At 40.1% G+C, this 19,029-nt stretch overlaps 2 protein-coding genes across 2 annotated transcripts; both read left to right on the top strand.

Moving 5' to 3' along the window:
• The first annotated feature begins 243 nt into the window (after window positions 1–243).
• Window positions 244–3,275, top strand: mfsd4ab (major facilitator superfamily domain containing 4Ab). The gene is made up of 10 exons (XM_080899569.1): window positions 244–582; window positions 681–879; window positions 1,106–1,348; window positions 1,471–1,633; window positions 1,788–1,909; window positions 2,050–2,223; window positions 2,329–2,476; window positions 2,571–2,641; window positions 2,785–2,905; window positions 3,032–3,275. Exons 1-10 carry the CDS (start codon window positions 353–355, stop codon window positions 3,139–3,141), a joined length of 1,581 nt encoding a protein of 526 aa, XP_080755695.1. The 5' UTR covers window positions 244–352; the 3' UTR covers window positions 3,142–3,275.
• Window positions 3,276–17,159: 13,884 nt separating this feature from the next.
• Window positions 17,160–19,006, top strand: LOC308408031 (CMRF35-like molecule 3). Its single transcript, XM_080900079.1, has 3 exons — window positions 17,160–17,555; window positions 18,337–18,388; window positions 18,545–19,006. Exons 1-3 carry the CDS (start codon window positions 17,168–17,170, stop codon window positions 18,645–18,647), a joined length of 543 nt encoding a protein of 180 aa, XP_080756205.1. The 5' UTR covers window positions 17,160–17,167; the 3' UTR covers window positions 18,648–19,006.
• Window positions 19,007–19,029: the final 23 nt, after the last annotated feature.

Below are 19,029 nucleotides of genomic sequence, written 5' to 3'. Positions count from 1 at the left end.
GTGACACATTTTCCACTGTATGATTCGATACTACTAGCTTGTAGTATTTTACCTCACAAACCGGTTTTCAATGCTAATCATTGACACAATTCAAGTGGGGATATTTTTGTCGGAAGAATCTCCACTTCATCCATTAACTCGAGAGGACATCCTTTCCTGTTAAGCAATACAAAGTGGTTAGGGCTTTAAAGCTTTAAAAGGGATCAAGAAACTCATTATGTTGCAGCAAGTATCCACGGAAACTCTGTGAAGCTGCTTTCCCATAACGTGTATGCAAAAGTTGGTTCTAAAAGGAAAAAAAATATCTTCTTGAAAGTGTCACTGAGCTACATCAATTTTTATTGAGCCCAAGATGTTTCTGGATGAGCGGATTGTAACTCTGTTCAAAAGGAATGCCCATCACACACTCACTTACTGGAGTGTTTTCTTCAGCTTTGGACTCTGCATTGCTTTTCTTGGACCTACGATTTTAGACTTGCAATGTCAAACAAACTCAACACTTAGTCAGATCACCTGGGTGTTTTTTGCCCAACAGTTCTGCTTATTGATTGGCAGCTCTGTTGGTGGTATTTTCAAGAGAACGTAAGTATCACAATCTCGCAACTAGAGTCTGTGCTGTCATATTAAAGTCTTGAAGGCCTGCATAAATGACCTCTCGTTCTCTCTTTTCTTTTTTAAAGGTTGTTGACCGCTCTTGCGGCCTTATTTTTTTCTGCTCTTGTCATCTCTGTAATATTTGCCATCATCCCTCTGTGCAATAATGTCCTTGTTTTGGCCATTGCCATGGCTGTCTCTGGTTTGGCAATGGGTCTGATTGACACTATTGCTAACATCCAACTGGTGACCATATATCAGAAGGACTCTGCCGTTTTCCTACAGGTGAAAAAGTACCGACATGATCAAAATACTGAAATTCAATGAGCCGATTCAGATGTGTTTGCTTTGTCTGTCAAGTATTATCGAGATATTATATAGAGACAAAACGATGAGAATATTTGCAAAAGATTCTCAATAGGAGTGCACTGTGAAGTTAGGTGCTAGTAATATACTGTGTTCTTCAAAAACTGCAGTAAGTAATGTCCTTGGCCTTTCTACTTTTTTGCAGGCTCTTCATTTTTTCATTGGGTTCGGTGCCCTAGTGAGCCCACTGATTGCAGATCCTTTCCTCTCAGAGACAGGCTGTGGGAATCACACAGGGAATGAGACTGAGGTCATACATCATTTCAGAAGCATGCTGAGAAACAGTCCAATCGTAGAGCACAGCATACCTCTGAGCAACCTGTCCCATGGGGTAGAGAAAGAGGAGTCCAGTGTGCACTATGCTTTCTGGATCATGGCACTTATTAATGTAAGAAGCTGAACAGATGTACATTGAATGAGAGGAGCAGGGTTTTGTTTGTTTGTTTGTTATTGTATGATTATTGTTTCTTGAAATAAGAAAAAAAAAGTTGAATATTTGTTTACTTTCAGCTGCCTGTGCCCATTGCAGTCCTATATCTGATGTATCGAGAGCAGCTGATCCCATGTTGCCCCAATGGCACGCCACGTCTTTTGGACAAGGATGAACTAGCAATGGAGAGCCAGCAGGGGGCCGAGGGCCCAGCTGTGGAACAGAATGAACATGAAGCTGGGGGTAAGGATATAGACGGAGAGATTTTTGCACCGGGACTATTTTAAAATGGAAAAATACACAATTTTTATGATTTTCCAACCAGTTTGGATAAAAAACAAAGGAATGAATTGCACTTCGTGTACACCAATCTGTCATTTTGTGACTTTTTGCCCAGTTACAGGTCATGGGAGTATCTTTAGCTGCTGTCAGAATGATAACCTGCGCGGGCTGCCTTTATCCTTCTTTATGATTCATATTCTTGGTGGGATGGTGCTTTTTATGACTGATGGTATTGTGGTGAGTGAGGAGTGCAGATAAATGACATGGTGTTCATTTCACCTAATATTTTACACATAGTTTTATGTGTGCTTACAAAAATTGCTCCACATAAATCCCAGAAAGTAGAGCACATGAAAGAACGTCGATTTTCATTGCAGGGTGCATATGCCGGCTTTGTGTACACCTACGCTGTGGCACCACCGATGTCCTTGCCTCATAAGACGGCTGGTTACCTGGCCAGTATCTTTTGGGCAGCTATCACTGCTGGACGTTTGCTGTCCATACCACTCTCATATCGTTTCCAGCCTGTGAAACTACTCATATTCAACCTGGTAAGGCCAATAAAACATTTAGAGGTGATATATATCACTTGGTGATATATAAATGCTAAATGGAGCATATATCCTCTTCTTTGTTTTTTTATTTGTCTTTTACAGGCAGGAGCTATTGTTACTGTGTTGTTGCTGCTCATTTTCTACACCAGCAGCATCTTTCTGTTTGTCGGGACGTGTTTATGTGGCCTCTTTCTGAGCAGCATATTCCCTTGTATGCTTGCCTACACTGAAGACATCCTTGACTACCAAGGTAAGATGAAGTGTTATCTGCGCATTAAGAATAACTCAGCAGTAGAATGAGTGCAAGAGGTGAAGTAATAAACTATGCATGCATTTTTTTACAGGTTGCGCAACCTCTGTCCTTGTGACAAGTGCAGGGATGGGAGAGATGGTAATGCAAGTTCTTGTTGGCTCAGTAAGTGTGATGACTATCTTCATTATTAAAGAGAGAATGTGCAGAAGTTGAAAAATGGGCTTTTAATTGCGAAGAAAAAAAACAAGCCCAGTCGAGATTTAAGATTCATGTTCAGGAGTTAAATTTTGCTGTCTCATCTGCAGATTATTCAGACTGAAGGCAGCTACAGCTTCCTGCTGTGTGGAATGATAATTGCCTGCATTGGTTTTATCCTCTTTATTGGTCTCCTGCTGTTCCATCGAATGCACAGAAATTACCTCACAGGTACAGCATCAGCCAGAATCCTCAGACACTCCTTTGAAATAAATAATTGTGGGTGTGCTGAAAGTTTGTTTGTTTGTTTTTCTTTGCTCATCAACCCCCTCTCCAACCCCCCTGCCATCCAAACAGGAACCTCAAAAAAGTCAGCCATGGTGGAGGAGCCAGCAACAGAGCAGAACGGGGAAGTCAAAACAGAACAGATAGACAACGAAGAGAATATTCAAGAGAGCCCGAACTGATGTGTATTTAACCGCCGACTGGTAGAGACTGAGTATTGCAGTACAAAAAGGTCATCAAACAGTGTGTGTGCAAGTGTATCTTTTTTTGTGTGTTTTTGCAAAGCAGTACTGTTTTAGATGACAGTCTGGTCTCTTAGATTGTTTTTATAAATTACAACCTGCATTCATCAAATTGTGTTTTATTCTGTTTTATATTGCATTTACAATACATGATCAACATCAGAAGAGCTTCCACCACTGGCTCCATTAGCTGTGTTCATTCTGGTTATTAGTGAAGGGGACTCGACTGGGGTCAACAGGCTGGAAAACTTCACAAATAAATAGTTATTGTTCGGATAGTTCTGCTTATGCCTCTGGATTTGTAGGGTGAGAGAGCGAGGAAAACCAAACCCAGCTTACACTTTAATAGAGCAAAGTACACCCTGCACAGATCAACACAAGTTCCTAAATGGATTCCGTAATATATTTTCTTCCACATTTGGGCTGTTTTTGAGGAGATTAATTGTTGCGTATTTTCCATAGCTATTAAAATTGAGTTATGGGGTTTGTAGTCATCCATAAAAGTAGTTCATACTATGGCATCTCCAAACTTGCTCTTTGTCAGCAAGTCAACCTTCAGGTGACCAGCAGGGAGCGATATAGACAGCATCATTATCATGATTAAAAACTTTATCTGGAAAATGTGAAATGAAATACAGCTAATCAAAAACATTTGTTCTTCCTTCCTATTGCAAAATGACCCTATTGCAAAATGGCCCTTCCTATTGCAAAATGGGAATCAGATTTATGAGTCAGCTTAGACCAAAACTTCCTGTTTCAAATATGCTTAAAAACCTTTAAATTGATTAGAAGTCCAGTCTACAATTAATACAAAACAAAATACTACATAGATTGCACTATACAGGTCAACGGATGTTCAAGATGGGCTTTACGTCTACCAGCAACTGCCCACACTGTCAAGGCAATACACTGGACAACTACAACTACACGGGATATGGGAAGACTTACTAAAGTGTCTGAAATGTAACATTCCAACCTCCCCTCTAGTGTGCTTGTTGGACAACTTGGATGATGTCACTACAGAAATGAATACAGCCTGCATGGTTTTCACTGCGGTATGCATTGCTAAGAAAATTAACTGGAAATGAACTTGAAAAATAAAAATAATATTAAGTCTGACCAATATAGAGACCATCTAATAGATCACATGAGTCTTGATATAGCCTCTGCCACCACATTAGATCAGTACCTCTGGGCTCCTTTGATCAGCTCCATCCCCTAGTAGGGGTGGGGGGTTGTAGTTTCATCCCGCCTTTGCTATTGTGGTTGATGTGGGGAGTAGGGACGGCCTTAGGGCGTCTGGGGATCCCCTAGGGACAATTCCCTGGCTTAACCCGGGGGCTGTGGTCACGACCTGGTTAGGGGCACTGGTGGCTCTTGGATGGTGTTTTTCTGGTGGCTGCATGCAGCAGGGCTGGGGGAGGGTCTGTGCTGGCGGACATAGGTTAATGGCCTGGTAGTGTGGCTGCCCCTAGGTGGGTCTTTGGCGGGCATGGGGCCTTTGGGGTTCTGGGGGTGCTCTGCCTCCGGTCTAGGGCTTTGGCTGGGTCTTGGGGGCTTGGGTCCTGGTTGTTGTGTCACCAAGGTTGTGGGCAGGTGCGTGCACGGGGGCTCAGCCCTGGCGCGGGGGGCCTCTGGTGCATCGGGCGAACTGGGGGCCTCTTCAACTGGCAGGGAGGTTATTACATCCTTGCAGGAGTTCTCTACTCTCCAGGAGTTCACCCTGCAGGTGGGGGAAAGATATAGGAGAGGTGGTCCTCCGTTGGTCCTCCTTGGGCTCTCGCGCTCTGAGGGCCTCTAGATCTTATCCATGCCTGCTTCATGCCCTGGGGGACGGCGCTGTGGCTCTCCACAACCTCTAGCATATCGTAACATGCAGAAACCTTTTAAATACAAGCACGCCTGTCCACACAGCTATGCACACAGGTGTCACAGACACAAACTGCACCTTTCTTGGCTGCTGCCTCAAAGCACATTGTGCGCTGTTGGTCTTGGGTGCTGCACAACAACATTCGAAATGTAGTATTTACTCTTACTTACATTTATTTAGGTTATTGCAGTGATGTTGTGTGTATTGTGTTGCTCTCTTTTTGGTTGTTTTCTCTTTTTTTTTCTCTCAACAGGTGATCCAGGTGATTTCTTTTCTTATTTTTTTTAAGTGCCGTCTCTCACTGTTCATCTTCTGCTCTGTTTTTCTTTCCCTCCCTCTCTTTCTTTCTCCCTTTACTACGCAAAAATTTCCCCGTTGTGGGATCAATAAAGTCTTATCTTATCTTATCTTATCTTATCTTACTATCCCCCAGTCATGTTTGTCCCATCTGTAATAACTTAAAATAAAATAAAACAAAATACAATAAATAAATAATATTAACAAAGGTCAATCAAATGGACCAATACAGCAAGGCCGTGATGATCCACTTGGTAAAGTGAATCTGTTGGGCATCTTTCTTGGCCTTCAGACAACAATTTTGATGGTGAAAGAACCAAACGGGACAGGCAAGAGAAAAAAATAAATGTTCTTTTCACCTTTCCTCCTATATGGCAAAGATAAATGCTTCACACTTAATATATGAATGTACTGAATACATATAGGTTATGGAGATTAGACCATTTTAACTTAGTTCAGTAACTCATCACAGCCAAAAACTGCCCTGACAAATGAAAAATAAGTATTCTCTGTGTGTCTGTACCCTTGATCTGGAAGTATGTGGCAGGGACTAAACACGATCACAGACTTTAGAGGGAAAACCAGCACACCGCAGACCACGGCCTCTCTGTGTGAGGATCTAAACGTATTCTACGCTAGATTCGACACAGCGAACACCATGAGACCGGACAGTGTGCGCACCGCGGATGACGTCAGTGCGCACACTGTGTCTGAGGAGGATGTGCGGAAGTGCTTCAGGAAGGTGAACGCACGCAAAGCTACTGGTCCGGACGGGATTCCCGGCCGCGTCCTCAGGTCATGCGCGGCTCAGCTGGCTGGAGTGTTCACGCACATCTTCAACCTTTCCCTCTCTCTGTCTGTAGTCCCAGCCTGCTTCAAAATGGCCACCATCGTCCCTGTACCCAAATCCTCCACCATCTCCTCATTGAACGACTGGCGACCTGTAGCCCTGACCCCCATCGTAAGCAAATGCTTCGAGAAGCTGGTCAGGGACTTCATCTGCTCTGCACTACCCGACTCACTGGACCCTCTACAGTTTGCATACCGCCACAACAGGTCCACTGATGATGCCATAGCCCTGACACTACACACTGCCCTGTCACACCTGGAGAAGAGAGACACGTATGTGAGGATGCTGTTTGTAGATTACAGCTCAGCATTCAATACCATCGTTCCCTCGAAGCTGGACAGGAAACTGCAGGATCTAGGACTGAGCAGCTCCCTCTGCAGCTGGATCCTTAGCTTCCTGTCTGACAGACGCCAGGTGGTCAGACTGGGCAGCATCACCTCATCCCCCATCACACTGAACACTGGTGCTCCACAGGGGTGTGTACTGAGCCCTCTCCTGTACTCACTCTACACCTACGACTGCACAGCCACTAACAACTCCAACATCATTGTGAAGTTTGCGGACGACACTACAGTGGTGGGTCTTATCACCAACGGTGATGAGACGGCTTACAGGGAGGAGGTCAGCGCCCTGACCCACTGGTGTCAAGACAACCATCTCACCCTCAACGTCGCAAAGACAAAGGAGTTGATAGTGGACTTCCGGAGGTGCAGAGAAGTACACACCCCCATCACCATCAACGGCGCTGCTGTGGAGAGAGTGAGCAGCTTCCGGTTCCTTGGAGTACACCTGGCTGAGGATCTTACGTGGTCAGTACACACAAACAAAACAGTGAAGAAGGCGCAGCAGCGCCTCTTCTTTCTCAGGAGACTGAAAAGATTCGGCATGAGCCCCCGCATCCTCAGGACCTTCTATCGCTGTGCCATTGAGAGCATCCTCACTGGATGCATCACCACCTGGTATGGCAACAGCACCGCCTACAACTGCAAAGCTCTCCAGCGAGTAGTGCGGTGCTCTGAACGGATAATTGGAGGTGAGCTTCCCTCCCTCCAAGACATCTACAGGAAGCGGTGCCTGAGGAAAGCGGGGAGGATCATCAAGGACTCCAGTCACCCCAGCCATAAACTGTTCAGACTGCTTCCATCAGGAAGGAGGTTCTGCAGCATCCGGTCCCGTACCAGCAGACTGAGAGACAGCTTTTTCCATCAGGCCATCAGACTGCTGAACACGTCATAGACACCTCAGCTTCACTACTGGAACTTCAACATTATGCACTCCACACTGTATATAAATGCCACTTGTTTTGCACATATTCAACTCTGTATATTTTATATATTTTATTATTATTATTATTATTATTATTTTATTTTATTTTTTTACTATTTAATTTGTAAAAATGTGTACACACACACACACACACACACACACACACACACACACGTAGGAAAATATTTAGTATACACATCCAGAAATGCATACACTATTATATATTGTACATATATTTATTAGTTTCAGGTTGGCCATTCTTGTATTTTGCTCGTTTGTGTTGTTGTGTTTGCACATCTCTGTTGCTTGTGGGGCTCGCACACAAGAATTTCACTCGCATGTGCTGTGCCAGTGTGCCTGCACATGTGATGTGACAATAAAAAGTGATTTGATTTGATTTGATTCTTGATGATGTCATAGCCCATGGATATGCTGTGGTTTTCCTTTGTAGTCATATGGCAAATCCCGAGGCTGACTCCATACTTCAGTTACTTCATCTGTCAAAGACTCACAGATTCGTGCTGTCACAAAGCAGGGCATCAGTGACAGCATGAAATGTCATCAGTTATTTAATCAGGAGTGTGTCTTACTTTAAACAACCAACTTATTCTGAGGCCGTGCATGTGCTTTTGTATATATAACTGCAACTATATCTTACAGATGTAAACCTACAGAAACTGTGCGTGCGTGCGTGCGCTGTACAAAACACCCAATTTCAATGAAGATATTCGAATACTCACCACAGCTAAATAGCCACTCTTATCCTAGGAGCATTTGAAGTTACTGTACTCACAAACCATAAAATTCATATGTCATAATATTAATATCCAGGGCCTTAGTGGTGAAAAACAAAACCTTACAATGGCAACAGGTTTAGGTTAATTATTTCAGGGTCCAGGAGTTCATTTTTAGAGCCATTTCATTCAACTGCAATGCACTATAATGCTTCAAATGCATACTGGCCACGCTTGTCAATATGATAAGCAGAATCAATGGTCTCCTTTCCAGCCAACACAGCAGCAGACATAAGAAGACAAGCCTTGTTGCACTGCTTGGTCTCATTCTGAAAGTCAGGTTTCATCTCTTCCTCTGAATGTCAGCAGATATCAAATATTTAGTGCTGAACTTCAGATATCATGATTTTTAATATGTTCAGGTGGTGAGCTGGACACCCCGTGGGGTTTTATTGTGGCATTTTGTCACATTGCTATCAGGTACAGAATTATTTAAAGCTTACTGACACTAAAAGTACAAGTGGAGTAGAAGACTAGACACTCCAAATAAACAGATAAATAAATAATGTTATAATAACTCCAGGAAAACGTCAGGAGTCCTCAGGAGGGCATTGTCTGAATGCTGGCTAGTCTCAGTCAATGTCAAACGCATACTTCCTCAGGAATTAAATAATTGAATTAATGATGGTCTGATGGTTGGCAGAACTCATGCTGGGGTGGAGGTGGACGTCAAAGCAAGTGGCAGGCAGGCTAAAGAGAGCTGCCAATTAGTATCAGCTATTTGTGCATTTTCTTATCCTAGCCAAAATCTTATTCAGAGAGAAAAGACTTGCTTGCCGAGTTCTGCCAGTGAATCCAATACTTTGCACTGCAGTGACAACTAAACCACTCCCATACACCTAACTGTGTAAAATATTGTTCCTTAAATGAAATACCATATTTAAAAAAATTCCAAACAAATTATTTTATGTACTCCTTCATTCTTCTGGCCATTGATCTGACTTTAAAGCACCATGTTTTTTAAACTACCCCCAAAAAATAATAGCAAAGACATATAGAAGATAAGTTCAGGCTTAAGTGGGTGTCCACCTAAGTTAACGACTGGATGGTTATCTTGGGAAACTACTTAACTAGGGAGATGAAACACATATGTGAATCTTAATAATTACCAGGAGCACCTACTGGACTGAAACAACAAGATACTTTTACATACAACCACAATTCCCAGCCAGTACTTTGCAAATGAATATCTCCTACTAGGAGGTCAACAGGCTGACTCACTTTTATAGACACCTAATTTAACAAAACATTACAAAATGCTACATCTATGAAATGGGGTTATTTGCAGAAGATTTAACAAAAACATGTGACTGCTTATCAGGATTCCAGGCATAGTCTCTACAGGTATGCTTAGTCCTTGTGTGAAGGACTCTTCTATTCAAGGAAAACACAATTACAAAAGTAGTTCAGCAGCAAATAGCGAGCTGATATAAAATATTATACAAAAACCTCAAAAGACCATTGATAAATTTGTCAAACCTGTTTGTTTAGAATGCAAAACTACATTTAATACTCTCATCTAAGAGCTTTTTACTTTTTAAATTTCTATAGTGTGGAATAAATGACAAACCAATGCCAAGAGACAGACCAAAACAAGATGAAAGATGGATGTTTATGATTTTGCTAAAGTGCAGGGATTAATGATATGAAATATGCCTTTGTGTCATGCTGTAAATTTTATGTTACTGTTGAGCAGTGACATAGGACATTAAGAGTCAACTCACACAAACAACAGACAAAATTGCCTTTGAAAACCTATTTAGGTTGCAGATATGTGATGATAAATATGTTTGACAACTCTAATCACGCCTAAAGAAGGGTCATGATATGTCATAAAGAATGATTTGCATTCAATCCAGTGCATTCCCAGGGTAAATGGAGACCTTATCTAGTCATTTCAGCTTCTATTATAATAACCCTCTATATCTTTAACTGTTTATATCATTTTTAAAGAGCTGCTGTCAGTGGAAAGCACCTTGGCTGAAACAAGAGCCTCAAAGCAGAAGTAGTCCCACTTGAATTTCCAAAACAATTTGCTGATGTGGCTGCAAAAAGCCAAAGGTCAAATAAATGTCAAGCAGGCTGAGAGTAGGATGTTTCATTTATATACCGTACTGATTTTTTGGTTACAAGTGAAAAACAATCCAGTTTAAGCTGTCACTAAGGGCATTTTGTCAATTCAGAAGAGTTAATTTAGTATACCCCAATTCTTACCTTGGGGTATAAGTCAAAGACCAATTTGTCATATATTATACACATACATTATACATTTCTTCACAAAAATATAACTCAAATATCTTAAATATTCACAAACCTGAAATGAGTTTCTTTGTATCTGGTAGAAATGATTCTCTATGTGTTATACATGAAATTTATGTAGCTAAGGGTTTTCAGAAACAGATGTGCACATGGGTGTTGCAACCACATTGCTAATTTAGTCACAGGCACATGCATGCAATGGGATAGTTCTGTTTTTTGTAGGCTGACTATCTAAGTGTTAACACAAATTAGCATCATTAAAGTTTCCTCACAAAAAGTTTTGTATTAACAGTTTGGTTTTTTATTATGAGGCATAATATACAATGTGATATATCAGTTTTTAGCATGTTGTCCCATTTGTCTTATGTTGAGATCGGGGCTCTGAAGAAGTTTGTTTGTGTGAGCAAAGCTCTAAACTGAAAAAATAGCTCTGTTAATTTTTCATACCTTTAGATACTATTGAAAGGCAATTTGTTATTTGCTACACGTAAAATACATAATAACAAATCAAAATATTAAAATAATCTTCCCTTCAACATGAATAATCAAACTATCAAGTCCACTAAAGTTCTACAGTACAAATGTAATGGGTACATAAAATATTGAAACCCATAAAAGGAAACTAAGTGTGATTTTTTATTATAATACTGGCATCCGTTCCATCATTACTGAGCCATTAGAATGCATAATGGTACAAAATGGCAAAGAATCAAATTAGAGGAATAAAAGCCTGAGGAAAACCATACAAATGCAATATATGTGAAGCAATGGGAGAACTTTGTTTGTCCCACAGCTATTCATATCTTCAAAATAATTTTAAAGATTTGAGAAAGTCTGATGAGGCTATGCAGCAGACTGTTGTTAGAGACGAAGAAAACAACTGGATTAGGAAATCAGACTGTAAATTACGTGGTGTGGCAGGCTGATATTTAGTGCCACCTACTGTTGGAATAAATCAGCTTAAAGTACCCCTTCTGAATTTCTCAGAAAAAGGATGAAATGTTAGACAGTCATTCCAAAGAGATGACAACGAATAAAAGGCAGATTTCTGATGCTTTACATGAACATAAAAATCATTAAGAGCAAGACAGATGGATGGATAGATCTGGTCACTCCCAACAAAAAACTTAGCATTTTCATCTCTGCCACCTCTGACTCAGCCTCCTGTCTTTTTGTTAGTGCCAGCATCTCCAAATCGTCGGATAAATCGTATCAGATCTCACTGACATCTTTTAAACTTCCCTGTTTGTACTTGCTGCTATCCTTCTATTACAAATCACCCTTAATATTCGTTTCCACCCACTCCACCCTGCCTGCACTCTCTTGTTCAACCCTCTTGTGCTCTGTCCATTGCTTTGCATGGCTTATGCCAGGTCATTTAACTTACATATGGAAATAAAGTAACAGAAATTATACACAGCACTTTTATTTTAAATCAACAGAACGACCGAGTTTATATGCAGAGGGCACAGTTCTTCTCTTTTGTTCCCCTAAAGTATAAAGTCCCAGAAAACCGAATCTCACAAACAATTGAATTGTTTCCAGCACTCTGAAAACAGTTCACACTGTAAGCATCTAGATAAATTGATTTCTTTTTCTTTTAGTAGAAGGCTTTTGAGTTGGTGTATCTTTAAGTATTTCTTTTTGAAACAAGTACAAGTAGAAGAACATTTGGTTACTAAGCTGTTACTTCATATAAAAGAAGCTCAGTAAATTTTAAAAATGCTGGAGACAATAATGAGGAAAGCATTAATCTATCAAGGTGAGCTGTTTGGCCAAAAGAACCAGCTGAGTGTGTTCTAAAAAAACAAAACAAAAAAACACACATAAACCCCCCACAAAACATTGGAAAATGGTAAATAAGCTGGTAAACCATGGAGCACAAAATATTGGACAACTGAAATACGTTTTGATGGTGAAGGAAAAAAAACAACTTTTAACCACTTTTAAGAGACAAAAATTCTGATAAAACTGAGGTTATTGTACTTGGCCATAAAAATCTTAGAAATATTTATCCCAGAACAGTGTGATGAATCTTGGAGTCATTTTTGAAGAGGATATTTCCTTCAGTGCACATGTTAAAGACATATGTAGGACTTCTTTGTTCCATTTGTGCAATATCTCTACAATGAGTAACATCCTGTCTCGGAGTGACGCCAATAATTAGTTCATGCATTTATTACTTCAAGGCTGGACTACTGTAATTTGTTATTATCGGGATGTCCTAAAAACTCCCTGAAAAGCCTTCATTTGATCCAAAATGCTTACTAGATTCCCAATTTGAATTCAGGAGACAGACACCATCCCTACTTCTATGATTAACCTTAAAACTTTCCTTTTTGCTAAAGCATATAGGTAGGGCTGGATCACATGACCCTGAATCCTCCCTTAGTTACGCTGCAATAGGTGTAGACTCGGAGATTCCCATGATGCACTGAGTATTTTCTTCAGCCACCTTTTCCAGTTATAATGTGTTATACAGCTCTCTTCATTTAATCATTAGTTATTATTAATCTAGTCTAGTCTTTTGTCCTGTCTTCCTCCCCTCACCCCAACGGTCACAGCAGATGACCGCCCCTCCCTGAGCCTGGTTCTGCTGGAGTTTTTCCTTCCCACTTGCTCAATAGGGGTCATATGATTGCTGGGTTTTTCTCTGTTGTACTATTTTATTGTCTACCTTAGAATATACAGTGCATTGCAGTATAAATAAAACTAAATTGAATTGAATTGAAAATGATCAGGACAATGGAGAGGGTAAAAAAAAAACCACAAAATACCTCATGGCCCAAAGCATACTCTGTTATCTGTCAAACACGGTCGAGTTTCTGTTAGGGTTTGGCCATATGGCTGCCAATGTAGCTGGCCCCCACTGGCATTTATTGATGATCTCACTGCTGACAGAAGCAACAGGATGAATGCAGAATTATATGAGAGCAGTTTGTGTGCTCAGATTCAGCCAAACACATAAAGCATATTGGACAGCAGTTCATCATTCAGCAGGACAAGGATACTAAACAAACAACTACAGCAACCGAAGACTATACAACTACTTACTGGCAGGAGAGTACACAGCAGTGACAAAATCTTTCTTTACTTGACTGTCAAACAAAAATCTCTTCCTCATACATTGCAAAATGAAGGCTTTTCTCACTGTTACATTCTGTTGCCATGTTTTCTTATTTACTTGCCATGTCCTACAGCAGCTGTGACTCAGTAGTTAGAGCCTTCCAGCTACCAACCTGATGGTTGTTGGTTTGATCCTAAAAGTGTGAGTGTGTGCATGATAGATAGAGAGCCCTTAAAGGCATAGAGTAAAGCAGTGAATCAATGTGTAAGTCTCTAGAAATAAGGGTGCTATAAGAGGAACTATGGTACTGCATGACATTAGGATATTGAGACAACTATATGAGGACAGTATTAGGATGTGTGGTCAGAGTGACAGATGGGTTTAAAGCGGTGGTGCGATTACATTAGGAAACCATCAGGAAGCCCATTCATGTTTGTGAGGTTGCCAGATTAACAGATGAGGTTAGAGAGGAGTTTGTGGACTATAATGTTTGCAGATGACACTGTATTCATGGATGTAGTGAAGGAGGACATGCAGAGGGTTGGTGGTGTGACACAGGAAATTACTGGGGATTCGTATTATTGTATTATGTTTGTATTATTGTAGGGTCTCTACCCTACAATGCTAATATAAAGCATTTCAAGGCAACTCTTGTTGTGATTTGGCACTTTAGACATAACATTAAATTGAACTGAAAATTGAGATGGTGAGATGGAGTGAGATGGAGTGAGATGGTAAATGGTAAATGGCCTGTATTTGTATAGTACTTTACTAGTCCCTAAGGACCCCAAAGTGCTTTACACGTTCAGTCATCCACCCATTCACACACTGGTGATGGCAAGCTACATTGTAGCTACAGCTGCCCTGAGGCGCACTGACAGAGGTGAGGCTGCCAGATACTGACGCTCTGACCACCACCAGTAGGCAACGGGTGAAGTGTCTCTCCCAACGACACAACGACCGAGACTGTCCAAGACAGGGCTCGAACCGCAGATCATCTGCTGTGGCCACTCCTAAAGGGAGCAGCCAGATGAAGAAGATCGAGAAGGTATATTCTTAATCTACCTTCTCGATCTACCTAAGATTCCTACCTAACCTAGCTAAGATTCCTAATTAAATTATCTATACTTAACAAAAAGTTATGTATTGTAAGTATATATGGCCCAAATGTTGATGACCCCTCATTCTTCCACGCTATTTTATTGAACACCTAGATTGCTCACTTGTTCTTGGGGGCCACCTCAACTTTGGACTAAATGAAGAAATGGACAGGCTCAATACAGCAGGAACTCAGCACAACTGGCTGTTCACAAATATAGCTAAACAGTACATGAGGCATTCCGGACTTTGCGACACATGGCGTTCCCTTCACCCCAGCCGTAAGGAATATATTTTCTCCTCATATGTCCATGACTCCTACTCTTGTCTGGATTATTTCCAAGTCAGCAGCTCACTGTTGAATGACACTTCAGACACTGAGATACAACCTATAGCTGTCAGTGATCATATTCCTGTATCTTTAATTCTAATACATAAGAAGATCATTCCGGCAAGTAAAAGCTGGAGATTTAATACATCATTGCTTAAAGATGAAGATTTTATTAAATATTTTAAAAAAGAGTGGGCTTTATATTTAGACTGTAGTGACCTGCCTGGAACATCAGCATCTGTTCTCTGGGAAGCAGGGAAAGCTGTGATGAGAGGTAAAATGATTTAATTCTCATCACATAAAAAGAGAAAACAAACATATTCAGAAATTATACGAAATCATCAAATCTTTAGAAGAAGCCTATGTGTCCTTCCAGGAACAGGAAATATTGAAGAAAATATGACAAACAAAACTAGAATTCAATGAAATTATTCATTAAACACACACACACACACACACACACACACACACACACACACACACACACACACACACACACACACACACACACACACACACACACACACACACACACACACACACAATTCTTAGTACAAAGACCCAACTTACTTAATTTGATAGACCATTCACGTAGCAAAAACACTGGAAATTGTTATTTACAGCTTCCAAAAATTTGGTTTTGGAAAGTCTTTCCTAAACTCGTTAAAAGTATTATATAATTCTCCAACAGCATGTGTCAGGACAAATGACCAAACATCCTCCAGCTTCTGTCACCAGAAAGGCACAAGGCAGGGACGCCCACTCTCCCCTTCACTGTTTGCAGTTTTTAATCGAACCACTAGGAGCAGCAAATCAGGAGGAAATAGTGATTAAGGGCATAAAATGATCTGGCTAGATGGAAATCGGTACCCATATCACTCATGGGAAGGGTTGCTTCAATGAAAATGATGGTCTTGCAAAGAATCACTTATTCATTCTCAATGATCCTGAGTAAGCCACCACCAGACTGATTTGGATCTCTGGAATCTTCTATTTTTAAATTCCTTTGGAAAGATAAACCCCCACGCATCAGCTTAAAAACTCTACAAAGACCAAGGATGAAGGAGGACTAGATCTGCCTAACTTAAACAGTACTTCTTAGCCAACAGGCTACAAGTCATCTCAGGATGGTTAAAACATGCCCTGTCAGATGAGCCCTAGCTACACGTAGACAGGCACTATGCAATATTATAGAGATTTCTGACCTACAATTCATTAGTTCAAACATCAAACGACATATATGCTTTAAAAGTATCAATATCAGCTCCTCTCTGACAGTATGGTGGGCGTTTCTAAAAATGACTGGCTCTTCATTAATCACATCCAAACCTACACCCATTTGGAACAACCCTGACATACAACAGAACAATAATATGATTAACTTCCCAGATTGGAGTTGTAAAGGAATTAAATACTTGAAACATATATTTGAAGGAACAGACTTTATTCCATTTGACAGATTAATTATACAATATGGGATTAACAACCTTTCCTCCCCATCCTCAATTGAATCCCTCCTCCCACACCATCCCACCATCACACATGCAAGGTCTTTAGGTACAGGTGCATCACTGAGGGTCAGGGGAGGCATTCCTCCTTTGTCCCCTCCTGCCCCCCTGTACCTCAGTTTTATTCTACAACTTAGACACTCACATTGCTAAAACTCTCATACATATTTGGTATGGACACACTAAAAAGCATCTTCCAGCAGGATAAAAAATGTATTATAGGATGAAGGTGATTACTTTAATCAACTTTGACTTTTTCTTCAGTGACACTTCCATTTAAGGGACTAATACAGATGAAAACTTGCCCTTCATTCAAACATTCTTTCTTTTGCGTTGTTGCCTGTTGTTGCCTAGTCCTGTGTCTTTGTTTATCGTGATGTCAAGAATTTCCTGTCATTTGGCTGTGGTATTTTGAGCAATGGGAGAGTATGACATAGTATGACATTACTGCGCAAGACCAAAGGAGAAGTTGCCTAGCTGGTGTTTTCTTACCCTTTAACTTTTCATAACGACCATGAGGACCTCTGGAACATTTGTCTGCCTATTTAATGGTAATCTATCAAAAGTACTTGCCTTGCCATTTTTTTCTTCAATTGCACACTTATCTGATTAACATGTGATGTTAAATGGTTTGGGATTTTGCAGGTCCAGCTTTCTGTTTGTTGTTGTGGATAATACAGCATGCAGTGGAATCACTTCTGCTTTCAGCTCCAGAGGTGGTAAAAGCAACAAACAGAGGGTCTGTAAAGGTGCCTTGTCAGTATGACCTTCTGTACAAAGAAAACACAAAGTACTGGTGCAGAGGAAAGATATATGAGTTTTGCAGGATAGTGGTAAAGACACCAAAGAACCGTTCTACCAACAGAACCTTCATTGCTGATGATAAGGAAGTGGGAGTGTTCAGTGTGACTATGACATCTATCAGACAAAGTGACGAAGATAAGTACTGGTGTGTCATCGCGACTCCTGGAAGAAATATCTTTACTGGTGTCAGCCTCCTCGTCTCCCAAGCAGGTAAACTTCAGCTTCAGATACTTTATCATCAGATGTGCTATTGCTGATTCAGTAGTTTCTTTCTTTGATTACACAGAATAATCACCAAACTTTAAAGTTGTAAATGTAATCTATTACTACTCCAGAAAGGCCAGCTCGAGTGTTGTCTGAACCTTTTGGCTAAACTAGTTAAACAACACATTGTTTGCCTCACAATCATGTTGTTTGTCATCTGAACGACCAAGTACGTTTCTGAGTAAGATTCTTATAATTTTCAAATCTAGGTGACCATCTATATTCATCTGAGACACTGACAATTTATCAACATCTTAATCAAAGACTGATCATAATTGTGGTGGGGATTTTTTAATGTTGCTCCACCACAGCGAAATATAACCCAACCACAAGTTGTACCTTTGATTTGACCTTCTAACTATTAGCATATGAGTCTGAGAACACCTTTTAAATTACACTGCTTGTCATCTAGTAGGTAGTATGGAGCAGAAAATATATTGTATATAAAAGATGATTAAACTTTAACAAAAGCTATATTGTAAAAATGGTCATTTCTGATATTTGAATTTTTCCACTTTCAAATTTAATTGTTATTTCTCATTATTTCCATTAGCTTATAAGATATTATGTTATTATTAGATATCAGATTATTTCTTGTTCTCAACATCTGTTGAAAACACCTGATAACGCTCTGAACTGCTTTCTAATGCGATTATAAGGGGAAAGTCAGTATTAATATCAAGAATATCATTTACTGACTTTTAATGCAAAGTCTTCTTATCCACAGTGACAACCCCAACCACCAGCACACAAATTACTCCAATTCAAGATGAAAAAAGGTGAGAAGAGTCTAAGGCTATTAAACTGTTTACTATATCACCATCAACTCTTTATATGTAGTAGTAAACATTAGAATAATCATCTGTCCAGTACAAAAATAGTAACAGATAGTAGTACGTATAATTTATTTATTTATTTATTTATTTTAAATCTAGTTCGTGGGTGACTCTACGTTGGATTCTCTTTATTTTGATGCTGTGTTCTTTGGCATCAACACATATCGCTGAATGGAGAATAAAGACTGCAAGGAAAATATGACTATGACAACCATTTTACCCTCAGAACCTATACATTAATAGATTAAGTCTTACACTGTCATCATTTTCAAAAGGAAACATGGGTAAATTGGTATTAACAAAATCCTACTAAAACTATTCTTCCAGTGGATGTTCATTCAATGTGTGACCTGAGCTGAAAATAAACCAAATGAAAAAGAGGCTTTCAGACTCTTTTGTTTTTTCTAAGTATTTAAATGATTTAAATGTCATTCATTTTAATGTCAGTGCCTAAGATAACTTTAGGCTCAACTATTGAATATCCTATCAGCTTAAAATTAACAGCCTCAAATCCTAGAGGGCCCTTGGCTTTCACTTAATTTATTTGCAGATCTCATATGGGCGGGCACGATGATTGTTATTCT

This window comes from Rhamphochromis sp. 'chilingali' (genome assembly GCF_963969265.1).
Source record: "Rhamphochromis sp. 'chilingali' genome assembly, chromosome: 12".
Taxonomy (NCBI): domain Eukaryota; kingdom Metazoa; phylum Chordata; class Actinopteri; order Cichliformes; family Cichlidae; genus Rhamphochromis; species Rhamphochromis sp. 'chilingali'.
The sequence above is the reverse complement of the archived record's forward strand: the minus strand, read 5'-3'. Positions and strand labels throughout refer to the sequence as shown.

What these genes read in the sequence shown, in the direction of transcription:
- mfsd4ab (XM_080899569.1), top strand. Translation starts at nt 353, where the DNA reads ATGTTTCTGGATGAGCGGATTGTAACTCTGTTCAAAAGGAATGCCCAT. An exon ending in ACTCTGCCGTTTTCCTACAG is followed by an intron (nt 880 to 1,105) that starts GTGAAAAAGTAC and finishes ACTTTTTTGCAG; the next exon opens with GCTCTTCATTTTTTCATTGG. An exon ending in AACTACTCATATTCAACCTG is followed by an intron (nt 2,224 to 2,328) that starts GTAAGGCCAATA and finishes TGTCTTTTACAG; the next exon opens with GCAGGAGCTATTGTTACTGT.
- LOC308408031 (XM_080900079.1), top strand. Translation starts at nt 17,168, where the DNA reads ATGGTTTGGGATTTTGCAGGTCCAGCTTTCTGTTTGTTGTTGTGGATA. An exon ending in CCTCCTCGTCTCCCAAGCAG is followed by an intron (nt 17,556 to 18,336) that starts GTAAACTTCAGC and finishes TCTTATCCACAG; the next exon opens with TGACAACCCCAACCACCAGC. An exon ending in CCAATTCAAGATGAAAAAAG is followed by an intron (nt 18,389 to 18,544) that starts GTGAGAAGAGTC and finishes TTTTAAATCTAG; the next exon opens with TTCGTGGGTGACTCTACGTT.